General features: G+C 41.9%; 1 protein-coding gene and 1 long non-coding RNA gene across 6 annotated transcripts in view; one reads left to right on the top strand and one right to left on the bottom strand.

Annotated features, from left to right (window-relative positions):
- Positions 1-958: 958 nt before the first annotated feature.
- Positions 959-2,834, bottom strand: LOC138237730 (uncharacterized). Its single transcript, XR_011189092.1, has 2 exons — positions 2,744-2,834; positions 959-2,661 (listed from the first exon to the last, which is right to left on the bottom strand). It is a non-coding gene; the product is annotated as an uncharacterized lncRNA (long non-coding RNA).
- The window catches only part of chd1 (chromodomain helicase DNA binding protein 1), a 33,359-nt gene continuing 11,940 nt past the window's right edge, over positions 2,579-23,997 (top strand). Inside the window, exons 1-20 of one of the 5 annotated variants that reach the window (XM_069187270.1) lie at positions 2,579-2,932; positions 4,586-4,784; positions 8,812-9,016; positions 9,510-9,635; positions 11,920-11,990; positions 13,049-13,183; positions 13,386-13,642; positions 14,621-14,846; positions 15,488-15,588; positions 16,921-17,099; positions 17,832-17,956; positions 18,127-18,343; positions 19,253-19,342; positions 20,267-20,457; positions 21,395-21,583; positions 22,032-22,194; positions 22,569-22,721; positions 22,847-22,918; positions 23,415-23,564; positions 23,749-23,897. In XM_069187270.1, coding sequence (XP_069043371.1) covers positions 4,732-4,784; positions 8,812-9,016; positions 9,510-9,635; positions 11,920-11,990; positions 13,049-13,183; positions 13,386-13,642; positions 14,621-14,846; positions 15,488-15,588; positions 16,921-17,099; positions 17,832-17,956; positions 18,127-18,343; positions 19,253-19,342; positions 20,267-20,457; positions 21,395-21,583; positions 22,032-22,194; positions 22,569-22,721; positions 22,847-22,918; positions 23,415-23,564; positions 23,749-23,897 — 2,852 coding nt within the window. In that variant the 5' untranslated portion in view covers positions 2,579-2,932; positions 4,586-4,731. Of the gene's footprint in view, positions 2,933-3,280; positions 3,362-3,926; positions 4,016-4,345; positions 4,452-4,585; positions 4,785-8,811; positions 9,017-9,509; positions 9,636-11,919; positions 11,991-13,009; positions 13,184-13,385; positions 13,643-14,620; positions 14,847-15,487; positions 15,589-16,920; positions 17,100-17,831; positions 17,957-18,126; positions 18,344-19,252; positions 19,343-20,266; positions 20,458-21,394; positions 21,584-22,031; positions 22,195-22,568; positions 22,722-22,846; positions 22,919-23,414; positions 23,565-23,748; positions 23,898-23,997 lie in introns of those variants that run through there. The other 4 variants (XM_069187265.1, XM_069187268.1, XM_069187269.1 and 1 more) reach the window with 4 other exon arrangements.

Genomic DNA, 23,997 nt, shown 5'->3' with positions numbered 1-23,997 from the left:
TGTTTTTGTATGCAAGAGTTGTGGACGTTATGGGACGAGCTGCCCAGCCATGTTGCTGGAGCCCGTAACCTGGTTTCCTTCAGGAGATCCCTGGACCAGTTAGCTACTCAGTGTCAAATGGGCCTGATGGCTTGAAGGGTCCCCTCTCCTTTGTAACCCTTCTGAGGTTCCTAAGAACATATATTATGTATCTTACTACAGCGTATATGTTAGAATACATAGTTTTAAAATAAATCTAAACAGATAAATAAAAACAATGAATTTAGCTACACATATTAACTTAAACAAAATAAATATAGGAAAACTGGCGACATGATAGCAGCTAACAAGATGCGACAATAGCATATAATAATAAAAGAAGAATAATAATAAAAATACATAGTAAATTCTTAGAAAAGTCAATGAATTGCATCAACAAGGACAGACCACAATTGGCAACAAAACAGGTACAGTGTATACTGTATAAGTTCAGGTGGGTAGCTGCATCAGCATGTGTAGGCTGCAAAGGAACAAGTAATAGGTTTACTCCATGCTGAAAAAAAAGAAGAGAGAAAACACAACGTTTCAGCAGTGGAGCCTTCTTCAGGTGCAAGCCTTCTTCAGCCCTCACACCTGAAGAAGGCTCCACGGCTATTACAGTTTATATAATACTAGAATACACAGTTGACCATGTACTGTATATACTGTAGAACAGAACAATTAAAAGATAAGATAGGGTGATTGCTGGAGGGTCCAAGGCTCCTCTGTTTCTAATGTAGCTCTCTTATAGTTGCCATTTTCAGTTCAGCGTCATATCTCCTCACATGAGAGGACATGGTACAATTAAATCTTCAACAGGATAGTGTGACAGAGTCGCAGCTCAGAAACCTTTGCAGAGGCTTGCCTGGGACAACAGGACAGGAAAGAAGCCCAGGAGGGGAGTTCAACCTAGAAAAATTACCAAAGGAACTGTGGAAAAGACTGTTGTAGATGCAGTTTTTAATTTTTCAGTTCAGAAACATTATGTGGAAAGAAAAGGTGACAATGACAGCTGACACATGAAAGGAAAAACTGATGAAAATGTGGTATGGTACCTTGAGTAAGACATGGATCTGAAGTTTCTTTGGTGTCCCAAAAAGAAAGTAGGCACAGCACAGAAACAACGCAGTTCCATCCTTCAGGCTCATAGAACTTATGTTGTTATAGGTGGTGGAATTGTAATTCTACTTTCGACAAAAATCCTAATCCTAATGATAATAATAACAATAACAAAAATTAAAAAAACGTAATTTTATATAGTGCCTTTAAAGGTGGCTTCTCAAAGCGCTACAAAAATCCTAAACTTACTCTCAGGTAAAATCTTATTAAAATTAGAAAGTAAATATCCTGAATTAATGTGATGATACTGCCAAAGTCCTGATGTAAACACTTTTGAAGAATTATATAAATATAATTATATAAATATAACTTGACAGGACAGTGCAAAAAAAAAGCTCTTAGCCAGCTTCTAAACTGGTGTGATGGGAATACCTTAAACAAATGCTCCTGTGATTATGGGCCATTTCATGAACAATCTTTACAAAACAACTACCTGACTTTTATTGCATTGGATTCTGAGAAGATCACAAAGTTTTCATTTTGTGCTTTTTTCTGCTTGTTTTAATTTCTTTAATATTGTCCAGGTGACCCCGTAACTGTGACTGCCTTTATACATGTGCTGTATATATACCATATATGTTTACAAACATTTCTCAGTGTAACTGTATCCACATTAAAAACATGCTGTGTGTTTTGCACTTCTCTAGGTAGTTGCTTTTCCTGTTATTTTCAAACTGTGTTTTTTTCTATTTGTATGTCCCTTTCATATACAGCATTGAAGGATTTAATCTTTTGAAAGTAATCAGGAAGACCCTTGAGGCACAGTTACGTCAAGGGATCGCTGGGGTTAACAATTGTTCTGCTGGCATTCCTCAGTGGGTATCAGTCTGGCCTTGTCTGAAATGGTTGATCAGTTTATCCCCATGACCCATTCTCATAATGTAAATATACGCGAGAATACTTTTTTGTTATGGAACGATAATTTCATACGAAACATAAAAGTGTATGCTTCTATAAGCAAACTCTTTTCACCCTCAATCAGAAAGCGATTTCTTAAGGTGAGACTTCAAGGGCAGTTTTAATAGGCTCTATATGTTATCACAAAAGACCTGGGAGGCGGGATGGGTAACTCGAGTGTTAATACTGGTTCAGACATAGATACTCAGTGAACTGGGGCTACGCAGCGCCCAACACGGAGCAGGGAGACGTATCACCCGGGTGTCCGTCTGACTGAAGTGCGGGAAATGGAGAAAAAAAAAAACACGCCGATTTGAATTCCTTCACAAGCGTAGTCAGGCTGGAGAACAGAAAGCTACCATCCTTCCAGCCGCGCCAGCCAATGGTGGTGCACTATCTTCTTTGGCAATTGTTTCCAGGGCAGTGACACCGCCGACACCCCCTCCTCCGCGCGGCCTCTCCTTTCTCCCAGGTCCCGTTCGCGAGTCGCACTCGCGCAGCTCCCGAGTTAGCGAGCGCCGGCGTGACGTCACGGCCCGGGGTTTCCACTCTCCGGATAGGCAGAGTGTGTGAGCTCGACGGCGTCATGGCGGAGGCCGGCAGAGAGAGGACCCGTAACTGATCTGGCTGCAATCAACAATCTTTCGATTAAAGAAAGCCCGTGCTTCGGTATCGAAAGGAGAAACTGGGGAAAAAAGCATATTAATACCTCCCCCCGACCCTTCTGGCAGCCCGGAGGAGGAACCCTGAGGGAGCCGGGCTCTTACGAAACCCGAGTTTACAACCGAGCCGAAGTGGTACTCAGCAGCTCACAGCGACACAGGACCTGGCAAAGAAAACAGAAATTGTTACAAAAAAAGGAGCCCGAGAAGTCGGACGGAGGCAGGCGACCCAGGAGGTACAAAGCGAGGCGCGACTCGCGTGTATGTGTGTGTGGAGGGAGGGGGGGGCTGAAAACGCGGGGAGACGAGCTGTGGGGGGCACGGTTGCCCCCAGTCAGCTCGAGAAAGGCGACGATTCCTGGGCGCCGCGAGACGGACGTGCACGGGGAAGAGGGGACAGCGGGCTGGCGCGTGCGGTGTGTCAGTATGCGAGCGCGCGGAGGACGGGGTCCGGGCGGCGAGGCGGCGCGGGGATAAAAGAGCCGATTGTGCTGGAGGGCAGCGGGGGGAAAACAGGCTCCGGACTGGGGGGTCTGTCACCCCCGGCTCACGGTTTTTAAAGTGGGAACCCGAGGAAGGGATGGCATTTTGTTCCTGGCTTAATGCGATTAACGAAAATCGGCCAAACTTTTTTTTTTTCCTCTTTAAAATGTGCACCTTCTGAAGTAAGTTTTTTTTTCCTGCTCTGGTAAGGTGCTGGCTTGCTGTTGAGAGAAATATATATATAAAAACAAACAACAACAGACCGAATACGTTGTAAATCAAACGCTTCTCGAAGCCCGTCCGGTTTGCCCACCGCGGCGGCGGCGTGGTCTGCCCGGCTGCGCGGCTGAGGGCGCCGCTCCGTGCTGCCGGTCGCCGGCGGGCTGCAGGGAGGATGCGGGCAGAGGCGCTCCGGCGGGGATCTTTGTTCAGGAGAGTCCGCCTCCAACTCCAGCACGCTGCAGGCCTCGCATCTGGGCCTCTGCGGTCTAAGAGAAGGTTGCATCGCATCGTTTTAAGATTTGGAGACCGGGCCTGAATTACCCACACATGTCTCTTACTTCTAGCCGTTTAAGACTTGGGTTTCGTTGGGGTTTTTTTTTTTATCCGAACGATCAGTTCGACTGCGGGTTGATGTTTCTGACAATTGTGGCGGCGGCGGCGGCGATGGTGTGTGTGTGAGGGGGGTGTCCTCGACATGATTCTTGTAAATAAACAGCAGAAGTGTTGATGTGAAACGGAGCCCGTCGCGGTGCCGGGGCGAGCTGGCGAGCGGATCCTAGGTCAGGGGGAGCCATGCCGAACTGGAAGGGCGACAGTGCCGACAGGAACGCGACGTGAGTTTCTTCTTGATGTTTGCGGGTGTTTTCACACGCTCGCAGGAGCAACAGCTGAAGTTGGAAACGGGAGCGGTAGCAAAGCGTCGCTTCCACGACGTCGCTCGCAAGAAGTGCCCAGAAGGAGCGGAGCGACGGCAAGTTGATCCGCGGCGGTTCTGCCGGAATTCGGGGAGGCACGTCCGGGTCTCCCGTTAGGAAGATGGACATGAAGGCATGTCCCTTAGTTACATGTGTATAAAATAATTGCCACGGAAACGGCTCGTTTGTTCTTGCCTGAATAGTATTTTACTCTTCATGGAGGAGGGGCGGTGATAAAAGGTCAAGACGTCGCTAATTCGAATGAAGGTTGAGCCCCAGTACCAGTGTTTCCCCGAGACGGGGACCAGCGGAAGGTCTGTCCCCGGAGGGGCCGGTGACTTCGGCTCTTGATTTGGTGGGTGTTCAGTCGCCGGTGGCGTTCAGTGCAACACTACCGGAGCAGACCGAGCAAAAAAAAAACAACACAAGTACCGTGACAAAGCAGCTGCGACTCGGTCGTGTGATAAACGTGTCTCGCCCACTTTCTAGGCTACCCGGAGCCGCTGAGGAGTCCTGGATGAAGAAACCGCAGTCCCTGTAACGCTTCAGTCATCAAAAGTGGTCTGGACCCGTTTGCGTTCTTCGAGCACCTGGCAGAGAAGGCCGTGGAACCGGAGCTGTTTCCGATTTAAGAAATGGATGGGCGCAGCGACGAAGAAAGTGTGAGCAACAGCAGTGGGGAATCCAGGTACGGTATCGTGTCGTCTCTGTCGAAACATCGAGTGCGCTGCTTGAAAGTGAAGAGCAGGAGAGGCACTGCCTGTGCTTTTCTTCGCCTTTTAGAGTTTGGAAAGCGCAGCAACCACACATTTTAGCCTGTGTAGTGTAAGGACATACGTGATGTGCTGTGTGAGGGAACTTTAGTATAAGTCGGTGTAAAGGAAAGGGTGAAGGAGCTGGATGTTGGTCCATGAAGATATGGAGTTCTGGCTCTGTACCTGTGAAGTGTGCAGTCAAGATCGGTGGCACAGAATATGCACCTAGGAGAGTTGAGTTCCGGAGGTGTGGAGGTAACAGATAACATCAGCAGTCTTCAGTCATATTGGTAAGGCATACATTGGTGGCTTGTGACCCTGGGAGGTTTTCTTGGGGCCTGGCACTAGCAGCTCTGCCTCTTAGTTTACTGAGCTTTAAAAGCCCAAACACTCTGAATAAGGATAAAACTATGGCTTTGTTTTAACGAGAAAGTGTTCAAGGAGAAATATGTGGGACAAGCTCTTTATAACTCGTTTTTGTAGCACCATAATGTAAAATCTTAAGGGTTGATGTTCTTTAAGTGCTACACTGGAATTACACTGTCAGAAAATGTCTTCAATTCAACTTTATTGTCATTAAACTTACACAGGTGCATAGTATAATGAAAAGTGTTTCTCATTAGTCACTCAGGTGCAGTATATAAATAGGACAGAAGATAAGACAATAGACAGTTACACAATAGCAATAACAGTAACATGTAATAACATAAATAACATGTAATGTATTTTACTAATAACTAACTTAAGGATAGTTATTAGTTTTGGTCAAATTGAAATATGTGTTTCTAAGAGATAAATTGAGCCCATAAAAAGCCAATTGAAAAAAATCATGAAATCATGGTTATAAATGATCTTCTTGTGGCATTTTGTCTGTTTTTACGCCCTGCCGTAAGGTTTTCTAAGTAAAGGACATAGCTTTAACGCCTTCCAATTATAAATCCATTTCATGACGTGTAGTACATAATATTAACTGTACATCTAAATAGTTATAGTTCCTACGCAGAGGACAATCGACAGATGTCAATTTAGGTGACATTTTTAAAACATCTACATTATCGTTAGTAGACTAGGCTTTTCCTGTCTAATAAATGTACTGGCAAGAAAGGAGGTTTACTATAACTGTGGGGAAAATGACAGAGCCTAGTCTGTAATAGCGGAAGAGGTACATTGAGATTGAAAGTTGCCAGAATATCTAATGTGGCATGCTGTAGAGTTTTGATGTGGTATTGAGATTTACATCACTGTAAAAAAACATCATAGTATGTGTAACACCCATTGTTTTTAAGTCTTTTCTTAATCCTTTGGCTACCATACGTATTGCTTTGAAATGGTTTTGAAACTCTTTTTGAGTATGCATGAATTACAATTATGGAAGATGAATGGTTTAAAGATGGTCAGTCTTCCTCCGCATCCTAAGAATCATTTCATTCCAAATGTAAAGCAATTATCAAGCCAGGCTATCATAAAAAGTTAGCTCACAGAAAGTACCCATTTTGCTTATACACCATTTCAAGGATGAAGTACACAGTGATCCTCCTTTGAGTGAAATTCACCAAATATATTAGCTTTATTAATTCTGGTTAGTTCATTGAGTAATGCAAGTTACTACTGATAAATGAGAAAAGGCTTTCTAAGTAAGTCTGGTGTGTAAAATGTGCAGACTAATTCAAACTAATTAAATGTGCAAATTTAGTCAGACTAAGCAAGGTTGACACTATCAGTATATTGAATACTTTTCTTTCCATGTCCATTGTGTGAGATGTGTTACCATTGTCCACTTAAGATACACAAAAAGGTATGGGAATTATTGCCAAAGTAAATATTGCAGGACGATTGAAAAATCTTTTGGTTGGATGAGGTTTGAGCTGGCCTTCCGCAGACCGTTGCTTTGAAAGGTTCATCTGTAGTTGTCGAACAGAACTGAAATGTAAGTGTCATGTGTCTGTTTAATCCGAGTTGAATGGGGGGTGAGAACCTGTAACCATGATCTTGCTGAGCTACGTTTACTGGACATAGTGATCAAGAATGGAGTTCACACAATGAGAAGCTTGAAAACTGAAGTGAAAATTAGTTGCTAACCTTTTTGCAATTTATTATATGTGGGACTTGTCCATTTTGATAGATCTAATCCTCTTTTCTCATTGCTTTTTATGATCGGTTTTTATTTTATGTAACCCCTTACTGAGGTCAAGCTGTAAAAAAAAAAAGTAGTTTATATTGTTTTTGCTGTTTAGTTGTGTTCAGTCAAGCTAAAAAGCCGTCTTTCCATCAGTTTAAATATAGCAGGTTTGTGTCAGGATTGAGCAGGGTTCATTGCAGTAATGCAAATGTGGTGTGCACACTTCTCTGAGAGTATAAGCACATGCCTGTTAAAGCAAGAAAGCCAAGTCATTTTGTATCTAAGAGAATAAAGTCAAGTTCATATAAAGGCAATAATTTCATTTATTTTAGAGAGGATTCTGTTGCAGTCAGTGGAATTCCAGTCCTTCAGACGGTTATAAGGCATCCGTTAACACTGTTGACAGCAGTTAGCGCTTAAAACAAAAACACATGTATGTGTGATAATTATACATCTCAATTGGTTATGAAAAGTGCCTTATTGAACAGTTACTCTTCACTTGAAGTCATTTTGGGGGACGGTGTGTTTGCTGTAAGGAGTACTCTGTGGTACAGATGCTAAAAAAGTAATTCGCTACCCACGTCTGTTCAGACGCACAACCGTTTTCAAAGCAGCGGCTCAAGGTGGGGCTGTCAGTTCAGCTCGCCTGCGTTCTCTCTGGAACGGCTTCTACACTGGCCACCTGCGTCCTGATGGGGACAAGGCCTGCTGCAAGAGCACCCTCGCAAAGCCTCGTCCCATACTGGCTTCTGGCAGAGCCCACGAAAAAACCTGCCTAGCAAAGTCTTTCCGCTGGGCCCCGCCTTTGAAGTGTGGTTTTGATCGACTGATAGGCCGTTTCTTACGTCCCTCCCGATGTGAGGTGGCCAGTCCTGAATGGGAGTGTGGTGAGGCTCTTGTACTGGTACAAGAGGCGATGACGACCTACTCACGTCCTCAGGAGTGTAGTGTGGTTGTAGTAGGTGTAGTGTCCAGTTCGTCTTGTATCTACAAGCCCACATATTTTTGAGGCAGTGTGAGGCTAATTATTATTTATGCGCCTAGAAGACAGCCCCGTCCAGGGCATCGAATGAAACAGTAATAATTATAATAATAATTGCTTACACTTATATAGCACTTTTTCTGGACACTCCACTCAAAGCGCTTTACAGTTAATGGGGACTCCCCTCCACCACCACCAATGTGCAGCATCCACCTGGATGATGCGACGGCAGCCATAGTGCACCAGAACGCTCACCACACATCAGCGATCAGTGGGGAGGAGAGCAGTGTAATGAAGCCAATTCACAGAGGGGGATTGTTAGGAGGCCATGATTGATAAAGGCCGATGGGGAAATTTGGCCAGGACACCGGGGTTACACCCCTACTCTTTTCGAGAAACACCCTGGGATTTTTAATGACCACAGAGGGTCAGGACCTCGGTTTTACGTCTCATCCGAAGGACGGCGCCTGTTGACAGTATAGTGTCCCCATCTCTATACTGGGGCATTAGGACCCACGTGAGCCGCAGGGTGAGCGCCCCCTGCTGGCCCCACTAACGCCGCTTCCAGCAGCAACCTTAGTTTTTCCCAGGAGGTCTCCCATCCAGGTACTGACCAGGCTCACACCTGCTGAGCTTCAGTGGGCTGCCAATTGTGAGTTGCAGGGTGATATGGCTGCTGGCAGTAGTATCGCACCGCACGCTGTAGCCCTGTCCGACTACAAACCCACTGGCCCGTACCTCCCCACGGCACGCTCTCCACTCTCCCAACCCGATGTCGCTTGTTCCACTCGTCCTGTGAACTGCTGGCAGGGAGCAGCCTCCTTATATATCTCCCCGCTGTTGATCCCCCTCCCCCCAGCAATTCTGACGAGGAGTCGGGGTCGGGCTCCGGCTCGGGATCCGGCTCGAGCTCCGGCAGCAGCAGCGATGGCAGCAGCAGCCAGTCGGGGAGCAGCGACTCGGGCAGCGGCTCGGACTCGGGCAGCCAGTCGGAATCGGAGTCCGAGGAGTCCAAGGAGAAGAGCCAGCCGGAAAACAAAACCCAAAAAATCGACGGGGCAGAGGTAAGGGACGAGACGCCATGGTATCCAAACACCAAGCTAAATTCTTAATTTGGTCCGGTGATCGCTTAAGCATGTGGCTCTCGAACCGTGATTTGCTTGATGTGTCGTTTTCCTCAATACAGGTAATAGTCTTTCTTTAAACTATTTCTGCCCTTCTTAGTCTCCATAAGCGAAGGTGTTCATTTCCGGACGGCCTTAATGCTAACGTGCTTATGGTAGTGAGCAGCAGACATTTGTGTGAGCTGAGATTGTTTCCTTGTCTGTAGAAATATTCCATACTATCCAGTACATCATAATGCCATTCTTTACACTCAGCCATAATTTAATTATTTTTATGGGTGCAAATATAGAATGAGCTCTGTTGTTTCTATGGAAACAAAGGCGGACAAATGACCTTATAAAACCAGTCTGTGTCTTGTTGCTTTTGTTTAGACGTTGTCGTTGTTTTCTTCTTTCCCCCCCTGCTTCCGTCTCCTCCGTCATCCCATGCAAGTTCTGGAAGTCCAACCCTAGTATTCTGGCTGTGCAGCAGTCGGCCATGCTCAGGAAACAGCAGCTTCAGCAGCAGCAGCAGCAGCAACAGCAGCAGCAAAGCTCATCCAACAGTGGATCAGAAGAGGTAAGCCAAAGGGGATTGCATGGCAGTGACAGAATAACCCAGCATTTTACAGGTGCTTACAAGTGTCAGAATGAGATTCAGCCCCACACCAGTACGGAACAAAAGGGCACTGATGTCTTCTGAAGGAAATCAGATCTGAGGAGGATCCTGTCTTGTACCAAAACATTCAATTTTTTTTGTAAATATGGAACAATAAAACAATTGTTTAACTTAATCCAGATGAGGGTGGCATCATTTTCACATTTTATGTGGAAACATGTCCATCACGCCACTGCAAAACTAGCAGAGACTCATGGCTGTAACTTCTGCCAAAGGTGCCTCTGCCAAGTACTGATTGAGGAGGGTGAATATTTGTGCAGTCTGTTCTGTTTTATATTGATAATTAATTTTCAAGGATCTGTAGAATTCTTTTTTCCCCCACTTTGTTTTGTGTCGATGGCAAAGGATCCCAATTAAATACGTTCTGATTCTATATTTTCAATTCAGTAGAAGTCCATGTGGGGTGAGTACTTTTCATAGCCACGGTATGTAGGTCTTTCTGTAGATCTACCAAAGTGGGGGAGGGGAACCTCCACCCTTCTTTGGACAGTCCAGTTTTAACCATTGAGGTAGGGTAGGAATGCATTTTCAGCCAAGAAATACAGCTCAAAGACTTTCTTAAAGGACGTAAAGGAGACAGTCTGATGCCAGTTTAGGTTTAATATAGAAAGCCATTTCTGTGTGTGCATGATTTTGTTTGAAACTCCCGAAAAGCTACAAAAGAAAGGCCTTGCAAAACTGCAAAACCAAACTTAAATTCTGCAATTTTAACGCTAAAGACATTTAGCAATATCTTACTGTCTAGGCCTCTGGGCTGGGATATAGTCATCATGGGAGATGTGGTAATCAGCCTTCCTGAAGTGATTGTGGATCAGGAGCTTTGACCTGTTTTATGATTTGGATGTCCATATAATAACGTGTGTTCTTCATGACAAAATACAGATGACCCAGTCTTAGGCCGGTGATGCATACTCGTATTGTCTGGTTTACTAATGAAAGTGATTTAGTCTAGGACGTGATTGTCTACAGTTTTATGTAAGTTAATATGTATGTATGCAATGCCTGCATTAATTTCTATTATTATTCTGTTATAACCTTTACTTTGAGTGTGAGTATTCTGAGGGAAAAAGACCTCGATTTTTGTTTTTGTTTTAGGGGAACTTGTATTGGAAAATGCGGAAGGATTGATGTACATTTTTAAACTAAACTTTTATGCCACATATGCTCAAATTGCTATTCAGATCAAAATTAAATTTAGGATTTAGGTTTTGTTATAAGAGAAGCATACAGTATGTATGTCGAGCTGGATGTCTTATTCTGTTTTTTGTATAATTTAGTCTCCTGTTGTAAAAGTTATTTAATGCATTCATTAACTGTGCAGTTCCAAAACTTTGATTATAGACCTCCATAAAACATGATTTTGCTGATCTTTCTTATTTGACCCCATTACCTTGTTGAAAATAGCCTCTGGTTTGTGGAGGCTGTTTTTTTCCCTGTTCAGTGTCTGCACCGATGAAAAGTTTCTGTATAGTAGCTCAGCTGTGAGATATCTGTATTCTATAATTCTGTTCTTAACTGTGTTGATATTAAAAGACCGTGTTTAAGCTTGTCCATCATATTCTGTTCAACGGATATCATATAATGCAATAAAATAAGTAGTATAGCCAGGCGTTTTTAGACACTTTACACATTAGATGAGGTATTCATTTTTTCACACATAAAAGCACGCAGGCCGTTATCACAGTACCATCCTTTCAAGGCATGGAGAATTTTGTGAGGTCACTGTGCTGGCTGTGTAGGCGTGATATTTAACTCCTTTCCCAGAGAGAGGTACTGTTCTAGCTTAGTCCTGTATGGAATATCTAACTACAATGCAGAAATCAGATTGTATTCAATCTAAATACAGTTTTCAGACATTAGCTTGTAATCTGAGTTAACGAAAGACACGGAAAATAATGGTCAGAAAATGAGACATTCTTTTTTCATTTGCGCATCACTGCAGGACATTTTCAAGGCTTCAAGCAAGACAACTTGCTGATGAGTGAGAGTTGAAGTCAGAGTCGGAAATCCCCCAAAAATTGAAATGACTAAAACTGAAAAGTAGAAAATATTAATTAAATTGTCTGAAAAACCATCTTTATCGAAGGAAATGTGCTGTTTGTGTTGACTTGTTGAAACTGTAAAAGTGCAATTTTTTTTTAAGATTCAATTTCTTACTGAAGAGGTCATGTTTTTTCTGTGACAGGATTCATCTAGTAGTGACGAATCAGACGATGACTCCTCAAGCCAGGCTAAGAGGAAAAAAAAGCATAAAGAGTAAGTTGAAATATTTAAATTAAGGCACAGGATACACTAATACATGTCATACACCAGACCCAGTGAATGCAGATTATACAGCCTGACACTGTCAATAAACACTGTGTATTTGGGGAGAAAACAGATGTGCGTCAGTGATAGTGACACTTATTAAACATGGAAGCCATTTTTAATGTAGAATACTGCATATAGGTAGTTGCTGTGCTATAAATCGTGAAAATTGTGGGTTTGAAGGTTAAAACTTTACAGTGCATTACCCTTGTAGTGTTTAGAGAACAGAGCAAACCTTTCATATATGATGCATATTACAATGAGGAGAGATCAGAAAATAAATCATCCAATCCAAAAAGCAGGCAAGCACATTTTGGTGCTTTGGCACAATAACTTCAAAAGTATGAATTTTTAAGGAATAGATGAAAGACCACATACCATATATATTGTGCTGTGTAGTAAAACAAGAGATAAGACTAATTGTACTTTTTGAATGGGCGGGGTCAGTTGTTGCTTGTCTAATGACCCATATTTGTAATAGATACATGCTATGTTTATACCCTTTCATCTGTTGAATAGAAGATGTGTAGTATGACCCTAACAAAACTAAATTTGAATAGGCTGGGCAATGTGAAAACCATCTTGATAAAGCTGAATCTGCAATCCATGCATTCTCTCTCTTTCGTAAAAATAAATCGCTATTTTTGAGTATCAAGGAGAATGAGAAGGTTTGCTTTATGATAAACAGTGTTGCTTTCCTATGAAGATATCAATTTAATGTTTTTGTCAGGTCTGTAGGTGTCAGATGGTAAAAAGCTGTTAAACCTTGCCCTGTACACTGCTGTTCCTTAATTCAGAGCAGTATATGCCAATTTATGTATTCATGATTCTGAGTTGTAATCACATAGGAGTGGTTCTTTTTTTATATCAGTCCTGTTCTGAGGATTTTAACATTTGAATGTATTTTATGTTGTATTGTTATCAAGTGTTTTTTTTTTTAAACTTGTTTAAATTAATTTTATTTTTAGTGAGGACTGGCAAATGTCTGGCTCTGTGTCTGGTTCCAGGTCAGGGTCCGGGTCTGGATCGGGCTCCGGTTCAGATTCTGGTTCTGACTCTTCAGAAGAAGGTGAAAACAGTGATGAGAGTGTGTCTGACTATGAGCCAAGTCACAAAATCAAAAGCAGGAAGCCTCCAAACAGGTACAAACTTTGCTTTTTGCCTTGTAAAATGTTGTCGAAGAATATTTTATTTTTTCTTTCCGCTTTTGTTAGAAGTTAGAAAGTTTCGTTTTCTCTAGCTGCGAAAGTAACGGTTAGCTCCATTTGGTACATTTACACTCGGAGCCCGATATGAACCTCCGTTTCTTGCGCTTTTGTAAATGTAGATGGTTTCCCTTCTTAGGACTAATGCAAGAAATGGTAAGAAAGGCAAAGCTCTGAAGAAGAAACCAGGAGGGTCGTCTTCGGATGAAGATGATTACGACAAGAAGGGGCCGCGGCGGCAGGCTACTGTGAACGTGAGCTATAAGGAAGACGACGAAATGAAGACCGATTCGGACGACCTAGTCGAAGTGTGCGGGGAGGACGTTCCGCAGCCTGAGGAAGATGAGTTTGAAACTTTAGAAAAAGTGATGGAAATGAGAATAGGGAGGAAAGGAGGTAAGCATTTCTTGTTCCGTTCTTGGCCAGCGTGTTGACCCTTGTGTCCGATATCTCTCCGTTGGCTGTGATTCTGCTCAATCAGAAATTCATTAGTGTGAATGTCTTAGCAACTCGCTCCACGGTTCGGTGTGCTGGATCTGCTGTCTGTACTTGGGGCTACTCTCCCTGGTGTCGCTGCACTGCCACACACTGTAACCACACACAGCACATCGTATTGTATTCCTTCTTCTGCATGAGCCCTTCCTACAAGAAAAATCTGAGCGTGGATTATATAGGTAGAAAAGTAACTTTAAAAATGGTTACTTCTTCAGAACAAAAGGTACAATTTCTTATGTTCACGGGCAGATAAACATCAAATTTTTCCCAACACTAAAACGTAAATGATTCTAAACTAATTAAAAAATGAAACATTTAAAATCTTGGGAGGTCATTTACATGATGTTTATTCCTGAGTAAGTGTTAATATTCTTATTAAAGGTCAGATATTTGCAGTCAACCACAAAATAGCTTGATTGTTGTATCCTAGGTTTTACAGATAGCAGTAGTGATCTGTTCAATTTAGGTTAACTTGGTTAAATTCTGTTTTAAGAAATTCATCTGGAATAAACACCATGAAGGCACCATGGATTTTTAGGATTATGGTTACAGATCACAATTTGCCCATAAAATGGAAACATAGTATTAAAAGTTCTTAAGTAAAAATGAAGTAGAGCCAAACATCTTCTAGATGGTTTTCACTTAAATCGATAAAATCAACATGACATTGACTAGCATCAGTTTGACAAAATACTGCACTGATTTTATTTTAATGCAACATCTTACACAAAGTCAAACAGTTTTGTTTGCATGTGGTCTGTTATCTCCCCCTCCCCCCAACAGAGTGACTAAGAGATCTAAACTCAGATGTTTAGCAAATGCAAGGTCTGTTCAAATTGCCTGCCATTGAAAAGCAATCCCCTTTTTTCTCTCTTTAAGCTACTGGTGCTGCCACAACTGTGTATGCGGTGGAGACAGATGGGGATCCCAACACTAACTTCAACCCAAACAAGGAGGCCGGGGAGCAGCAGTATTTGATTAAATGGAAAGGATGGTCTCACATTCACAACACCTGGGAGACGGAAGAAACACTCAAACAGCAGAATGTGAAAGGCATGAAAAAACTGGACAACTTCAAGAAAAAAGAACAGGACATAAAGCGATGGTAAGATAATTCATAATCCACCACCACCAATGTGCAGCATCCACCTGGATGATGCGACGGCAGCTATAGTGCACCAGAACACTCACCACACATCAGCTGTCAGTGGGGAGGAGAGCAGAGTAATGAAGCCAGTTCATAGATGGGGATTATTAGGAGGCCATGATTGGTAAGGCCAAATGGGAAATTTGATGGGACTGTAAGCTGTGTGCTCCTTCTGCCGAACACCCTTCCACCATCTGACGTTTTCATTGCGGTCATATTTGTATTTCTGACCAAAACAGTGTGCGTTGTGTCTTTAGACTGACTTTTACTGATGTCTTGCTCTTACCATCGTGGGAAGGAAAGGGCTGTTTGCATTGTATTGTTCTTTATAGTAAGTGCGGTCTGAATTTAACTCAAAACCCATAATGCTTGGGTTGAAACACATTTTCAGGGGGATTCTATCTGTATTTGAATGGACCATATTAAATGAAGCAAAATGGGACTTCACTGGATTGTTTTAATTGATCTCTTGGAAGGGCTGAGTCTGACAGTAAGAATATGGAGACACATGATATCTTGTATGTTCCGGACAAGATCTTGCCTTTTTTTAAACTTTGTCTCAAGGGTACGTTCCATCTTTTTTGCCGGTTTATATTTAGGTTAAAATCGGCATCTCCTGAAGACGTAGAATATTACAATTGTCAACAGGAATTGATGGATGACCTGTATTCACAGTATCGGATCGTGGAAAGAATAATAGGTGAGTATTATTCTGCCAAAATATTTTGGCACAAGTGGTCAAGCGAAGAAAGTTCATCTCTAACAAATTCCACTGTTCGTTTGGGTGTTGTGGAATTTAACTGTACACCAGTTGCTATGTGACTGAAGAGTTAAAAAGAGCCTCACAGCATGACATCCTTCTTTGTTTTTTGTTATGAAAGCATTATTTTGCTTTTGTTTAAAATAGTATACTGAAAGGCATTAAAATGGCAACAAATGCTGTTGGTCCCAGTATGGACAGATTTAGGGAGCCGAGTTGATCGGGCTCCTAGGTTTTCATAGAAAGGGCATGGCAGTTTATGTACCAATGTCCTTTTTTGTCCAGCATCCCTGTAAATTAGGAAATACAGAGAGGCATATCTCCCATGATACCATTGTTAAGTCGTAGTTAACAGTGCTTGCTAGTGTTGATCTCTGCCTTCTGCCATCTGCACTTTGCTGAGCTGTAGCATCGGATATAAAACAAATTACTGGTTGCGCAGTTTACACATGCTCATTTCTGTGTATGTTTTTTCCTCTTCCTTCTCTTTCTGTCTGGTGGGTCCATGCCCAGCCTGTCCTTAATGAACACCCGCCACTAAAAATACATCAGTGTTTTTTTTTTGCAGAACCGCTGGCTGAGGGAGTGACCATAGGTTCAGTGTACATTGTTGTAGGTTTTTCTGTGCATGTGAAAGCCATCCCCAGGAATCTTCACTGACAGCTGGTTTTAACAAAGGCTCCTGAAGCTTTTTATAGACCCTGTAAACCAATGCAAAAATTAAGTGCTACTTAAACTGATTCAGTCCTAGAAAGCAAGTCAAGCGTTATTTTCTTTCCTCACTGCTCAGAGGCTGCAGGATTTTAAGAAGACCTAAAAAAAAGGCAAAAATAAATTATGTTCAGAATGTAGATTAAGTACATTAGGTGAACTTGAGCTGATGAACAAGCTAAAGAATTCATCTTTCACATCTAAATTTAAAAAAATGTCAGAATTGCAGTTTGAATCTGTGGTATTTCTGAGATGAAATGTAATAAAAGTTAGTATTGAACAAATTAACAATTTTTTTAAAAGGTTAGTCCAGTTGTACTGTTTTGGATGATTATAAATGATTGGTATTTGTATTGGGGATGTGTCTGTTCATTGTGGACAGTCACTTTCGTTAGAAGGCAAACAGTGATTTCCCTTGCACTTATCCAGCTAACAGTCTGAAAACACCCTTTAGGTCTACAAATGTTTTTGTAGTATGGAGACCTTTAATAGCTATTATAAAAGCTTTTTATAGCTTTTTTCCCCTGTGGGTCCTGAAATCCATAATTCTTTCTTTGGCAGCTCATTCTAATCAGAAGTCGGCAGCTGGTTACCCGGACTATTTGTGCAAGTGGCAGGGTCTTTCATATTCCGAGTGCAGCTGGGAGGATGGGGCCCTCATCTCCAGGAAATTTCAGAAGTGCATTGATGATTATATGAGCAGAAACCAATCCAAGACTATTCCCTTCAGAGACTGCAAGGTGAGGTTAAGAAAAATAACATGTTCTGTATTTCATTTTAATTTAACGTAACAATCCCCATCTATTTTCTATTCATTTTAGAGTTTTGACCATAGCGATCCTAATCTCTCCTGTGATTGAAATATTTATTTGCATAACTCTAGCTAAACAAGTCTGGGGTTGAGACTTATGATTCTGTCCTATAAGTTTCATATTATCTGCGTGGAACCTTTTGTATAACCTATTTTCATACTATCAAATTTCTTTGGTTTCTGGTTTTGCGAACTGATATGATCTTATAGCATCAAATTTGAACTTGTTTCTTTTTTAGCCCGGATACTAGTCGTTATGATGGATTTAAGCAAATACTGTGTTGAAGTCTTATTCCAGCACAGCTCCAGGCAGTGACTGACCTTGCTGCTGAGTCAGGAAATGAGCAGTACTTTTACTGTCCCTTTTAAGCTATACCCCATTGATGCCAATGTGTAGTGTGCTTTTCTTCTTTTTATTCTGAGAAGGATAACCCTGTAACATCTTCATCACTTGCATGCACATATTCTCAACATTTTGTGGGTTTTTTGAGCCACAAGTTTGACAGATCAAGTAATGATGGCATTTATTACTCAGCGGCAGTCCTCATTGAGGGGTGTCTTCAGACACTGTAAGGCAGGAGTTGAATTGAAAATGGCTTGTCGAATACTGCCGGAAGTATTGCTCCTACAAAAGTGCGTTTGTTGTTAATTTGTCCTGCAGGTGTTAAAACAGAGACCTAGGTTTGTTCCCATGAAGAAGCAGCCCCCCTATATTGGGGGGGACGGACTAGAGCTCAGAGATTATCAGTTGGATAGCTTGAACTGGATGGCACATTCCTGGTGCAAGTGAGTTTTTCTCCGTTACCTTTTTTCTTTAAGGTTCCTCAAGTGGTTTTGTTGATGCTTGACTTCTTATCACTCTCCATTCGCTTCTTAGAGGTGTTTGGTTTTGTTACCACTGCTGTCATCAGCCATATTGAACCCTTTCTCTTGCTGAATCTTTTTCTCTTTACCAGGGGAAACAGCTGCATCCTTGCTGATGAAATGGGTCTTGGAAAAACCATACAAACTATTTGCTTTCTCAACTATATGTTTAATGATCATCAGTTGTATGGCCCATTCTTGTTGGTGGTACCCCTTTCTACTCTCACGTCCTGGCAGAGAGAGATTCAGCTGTGGGCTCCCCAGATGAACATTGTTGTTTACCTGGGAGACATCAACAGCAGAGGCATGGTATGTCTGGGGATGTTGTGTTGACGGTATATAATAATAATTGCTTATATTGTGCTTTTCTGGACAATCCACTCAAAGCACTTTACAGGTAACGGGGACTCCCCCCTAGCACCACCAATGTGCAGCATCCACCTGGATGATGCGACAGCAACCATAGTGCACCAGAGCGCTCACCACACATCAGCTATCAGTGGGGAGGAGAACAGAGTATAGAAGCCAATTCATAGATGGGGATTATTAGGAGGCCATGATTGGTAAGGGCCAATGGGAAATTTGGCCAGGATGCCGGAGTTACACCCCTGCTCTTTTCAAAAAATGCCCTGGGACGAGAGTCGGGACCTCAGTTTTATGTCTCATCCGAAGGATGGCGCCTGTTTACAGTACAGTGTCCCCTTTACTATACTGGGGTTTTAGGACCCACATGGACTGCAGGGTGAGCGCCCCCTGCTGGCCCCACTAACACCTCTTCCAGCAGCAACCTTAGTTTCTCCCAGGAGGTCTCTCATCCAGGTACTGACCAGGCTCACATGTGCTTAGCTTCAGTGGGTTGCTAGTGAGTTGCAGAGTGATATGGCTGCTGGATATTTTTGCCCTATATTTTAGATTGAACTGCTTTGGTCTACTACCTTGACAGGGCTGTCATTTGTCTGTATTTGAACATCATAACAATGGAGCATGCAGTGAATCTTCACAGCTAGATGCGTGTGCTAGATCGATACGTGCATGATGGATGTCTAGGTTTAAGTATGTAAATCTAAAAAAGCATTCAGTTTCAGAAACAAGTCATAACTATTCCTCTTCGGAAGTTCTAGTTTGCTTGGGAGGAAAATTTGTTTTTGTTTTTTTTAAGTTGGGTGTATTGCAATGATGTGTATTTCTGTTAAAATGCTCTGGGATTCTTTTTTACAGATCAGAACACATGAATGGATGCATCCACAAAACAAGCGACTAAAGTTCAACATTTTACTGACGACTTATGAAATTTTGCTGAAAGATAAGGTATGTATTTGACGAAGCTCTCCTAAATTTAAATTTAAAGTTTAAATGTACTTTTTTTTTTTGTTTCTGTAAGCCTGATGAATGCAGGTTTTTGTAAGGATGTTTAGAGTAATTTTGCCACAGTTGCTGTTCAGTTAACATTAAAGGGGAACCACTGTCCTGATTTCTCAGACCGGTTATTAAATCTTGGTAACAAATTAATTGACGTTATAGAAAAAACTACAAGTTTCAAATTGAGCACTTTAATCGGGAACTTTGTGAAAGAACCGTAAGTCTTCCCACGAATTGCGACATGATTCGGTCCTTCCTCCCCTCTAGTCTCCATAATGACTAATGTGATGTACAAGTAAATAAAAACAGGTTGTGCAGCAAGCATTTCACCACAGAACTGATCCAGCGTTATCTGCATGCAGAGTAGACAAGTAGATTTGTTGGCAAAATCGTGTTGAAATCAAGAGCAATACTTTAAGGAGATTTAAGGAGATGTACTCAGAAGCTTACTAATTTACGGTTGCACATGTCACAGGAAGTTTTTTTGCCTCGTTCTGAATCACAGAACTTGGTCTGCACATACCTGGAAATAGTCTGTTTTGTGATGTCAGTTGGAGGTCTTATAAGTTACTGTGTACATTTGACTTTTATTGTAGTTTGAAATGCACTCATCAGTGCTGATTCTTTCTCACCCCGCAATATGAAAATAGAGTTGCGGTTCCCCTTTAAATATTAAAGATTTTGTGCAAATATTAAAAATTTCTTAAATAATAAGCTTCTCGTTTTGTGAGGGTCATTGACACTGTTACATGAAATGTTTCCACTCCATGTTGTTCGGACATGTTTGAGTGAGGTATCAGGTATTCGTTTTGGGTGATTGGTGGAAGGATTGTTCGCCCATGCCATAAAGAATGTGTGGTCGTTTAATCCTAGACGTTCCTGGGTAATGTGAACTGGGCCTTCATTGGTGTTGATGAAGCCCATCGGTTGAAGAATGATGATTCCCTTCTTTACAAGACTCTGATTGACTTCAAGTCGAATCACAGGCTTCTCATCACTGGGACCCCCTTACAGAACTCTCTGAAGGAGCTCTGGTCTCTGCTGCATTTCATCATGCCGGAAAAGTAGGTAGAAACGGCCGAGTCCGAGTTAGCCATGGTGTGCTCTGTATTGGGCAGGTGTGAGGGAACAGCCGAAGGTTTCCAAGATAAGATAGCGCATGTTAAAGACAGCCATCATTTATTTCTTATGTTTGCTATTGTTTATTTTGCTTGCCTGCGTGTTGCCTTGATATTTTTAGGTTCAGTTAGGATTCATGGTTGTTGATTAACTTGAGAAAGTGTTTTTGGTCTTGGAAACCTTTTCTTAAGCATTATTAGTCCTAATGTCTTGGTAACCACAATCTGTAAATGAGCCAGTCCGTCTGTTTGAAAAACATTGTATTGAAAGTCATCATTTTATTTTATGTAGGCACTGCTTTATTTGTTTTGCTTTTGAAAATAAATTGCTAGCTGTATTTCAATAGATTTGCTAACAATTAAGTTTTAAAATGGAAAGGTGCATTTAAGCAAATTAAATTGTCAACTTGAGTTAGTTCCGGCTATGTTGATGTGTGGAGGCAATGAAAATTTCATATCACCTACGGTAACGCCAAAACATTTTCAAAGTGACTGTTATAAAGTCACCAAAGTGAATTTATAAAATATTTCAAAAACATTACTATGACTTTTTTTTCCACTTGTGCTGATATGCACAGTACCCTCTTGCTGGTGAATGATATATATTTCCTTTCTTATTTAACAGCAGTTTCATTCCTTAGCCTAGAATTCTTTGTTTCTAGAAGTTTCTTTACGATCTCCATTTATTTTTTGGACCACACGTCTTTTGTTTTAATTGAAGCGGTCAGATAAGTGTTTTTGTCTCGGGAGTTATTTAAAGAGATTCTGGGGACTCTCTCATTTAAAAGTAGATTTTAAAGGATGTTCTATGTTGCTTAGGACTGCTGTTATTTGTATTGATCGTATTTCTGTACTTTAAATCCCGCTCTCTCTCTCTCGACAGGTTTCATTCCTGGGAGCTGTTTGAGGAAGAGCATGGCAAAGGCAGGGACTCGGGCTACACGAGTCTCCACAAGGAGTTGGAGCCCTTCCTGCTGCGCCGTGTCAAAAAGGATGTGGAGAAGTCTCTTCCTGCTAAAGTCGAGCAGATACTGCGAGTGGAAATGAGTGCAATCCAAAAGCAGTACTACAAGTAAGGCATCTGAAGTGAAGTGACACGCTCTCTGTGAGCTGGAGACCGCAAAGACCCCGTCCAGTGTGTACAAGAAGGCATTCATTCTGTACTTCTTGATTGGGGACATTTAAAGATTTCAACATTGTCACATAAGTGTAATCATTTATATGTGACTATAATTGTCTCTTTGTAGTGGCTTATAAATTGTTGGAAAGAGCTACAGTGGGGTTTTATTCATCTAATTATTCTTGCAATGCTAATTAGGAACCCTGGAGACTGATGTACAGAATGTCAAATGCATTATTTGCTTTTGAAACAAAAGATTGGAAACGCGTTGAATTGTTTTTGTGATGCATAGTTTTTTAACTGCTTATTTAAAGACATAAGTATGGGGTTGTGTTTAAATTTATGGAAACATCAGGACACTGTGTATTCTAACAATTTTTTTTCTTACTCCTTTAAACAGGTGGATATTGACCAGAAATTACAAGGCCCTCAGCAAAGGCACGAAGGGCAGTACCTCAGGCTTCCTCAATATAATGATGGAGCTGAAAAAGTGTTGTAATCATTGCTACCTCATTAAACCACCAGAGGATAACGAGTTCTATAACAGACAAGAGGCCTTACAGGTAAGAGAGGGCTCTAGAAGGTGATGTAGACTCACGATGTGATGTAGGTCAGAAATCAATTACCATAGGGTTTCAATTTAAAAAAAAACTCTGCAGACAAACATTTTGCAGTTCAAAAACAAGCCAGGCCTTGGGTTTGAACCTTGTTGCTTCTACTCTCATAAAGGTGACTATAAATGAATGAAAATGTGTGTTATGACCGATTCAGGGTGCTGCGGATGTTTCACCCTTGCAGCTTCATTCGCGCCCCTTGCTTGTGATGCATTTGGAGCAGGCAGTGGACACCTGGTTGTGGTTTTGGATGTGGCCGTGTTAACGATTAACGGTGGCGGAGGTTTAACGCAAGCTCCCTCGTCTGCTTTCCTCTCCTGCAGCACCTGATCCGCAGCAGCGGGAAGCTGATCCTGCTCGACAAGCTCCTGATCCGCCTGAAAGAGCGAGGCCACCGGGTGCTCATCTTCTCTCAGATGGTGCGCATGCTGGACATTCTGGCGGAGTACTTGAAGAACCGGCAGTTCCTCTTCCAGGTGCGGCTCTTAAACTCTCCTTTAACGGCTGCAAGGGAAACCGGCCACGTCTAAGAGGGGAGACGCTTTTAAATCTGTGCCCGCTTGTGTTGGTTTTCATCAGGTTTTTTTTTCTTTTCCTTTAGAGACTGGATGGATCTATTAAAGGAGAAATGAGAAAACAAGCACTGGATCATTTTAATGCAGAAGGGTCAGATGTAAGTGTTATTCATCTAGAGCAGTCTTGTGTGTGGTTTAACAGTTTTGTATAAAAGTGAAAATTCGGACTGTAAGCAAAACCTTGTCCAAAAACTATGATTGTCCTTAGCAGGCACTGTATGCCTCCAGTAGCATCCTTAAAACCCTTAAATAAGGAGTGTATTTCAAGATGCACATTATTTTTAGAGAATCTGTAATATGACAGATTATTGAATCGTGATCCCATGATTAAAAATAGGGCTGCAATTACATTTTGTCCCAACTATCAGTTTCAACCCTTGGGACCCATCAAGGGTTTTATTTGGTCTGAAAGAAGGAACAAAAATCTACCATCAGGTACTGGGTTTATAATTTTTCAGTTGGCCTGTGGATCACAGATTTGATTTAACTTGGGTGTTGGAACTTGTCACTTGGACCTTGAAGCTCTTCCTGTGCATCTGTGAATTTGTTCAGACATATCTGGCTGCAATTTGATTTTTGTTGTGTCATTTGTAGGATTTCTGCTTCCTGCTGTCTACGAGAGCTGGTGGTTTGGGCATAAACTTGGCTTCTGCAGATACTGTGGTGATATTTGATTCAGACTGGAATCCTCAAAACGACTTGCAGGCACAAGCCAGAGCCCACAGGATTGGGCAGAAAAAACAGGTATCACTTTGCGTTATCTTAATGAAGTGCTTAATACGCAAAGTCTTAAGAAAGGCAACATGAAGCAACAGACCTTTGTGTTGCCCATTTTTGAATGTCTAGTCATCTTTGTGCAAACTTTATTTAACCATAAGTCTTTCCCCTTAATTAAGGATTCAGTTTTTCTCCTTAATTTTCTTTTTAGGTTAACATCTATCGTCTTGTGACAAAGGGATCAGTGGAGGAGGAAATCATAGAAAGGGCAAAGAAGAAGATGGTTCTGGATCATCTGGTGATCCAGAGAATGGACACCACTGGAAAAACTGTGCTGCACACAGGCTCTGCCCCCTCCAGGTGCCTGCTGGATCTGAATGTTATTTTTTTAAACCCTTGAAATAAGGACTGTATATATTTCTTGTACATCTAAGCCTTTGTATGTTGAAAAGTCCTGTGA

The sequence above is a fragment of the Lepisosteus oculatus genome, chromosome 3, assembly GCF_040954835.1.
Source record: "Lepisosteus oculatus isolate fLepOcu1 chromosome 3, fLepOcu1.hap2, whole genome shotgun sequence".
NCBI lineage: Eukaryota > Metazoa > Chordata > Actinopteri > Semionotiformes > Lepisosteidae > Lepisosteus > Lepisosteus oculatus.
This window is presented reverse-complemented; position numbering and strand designations above follow the sequence as displayed.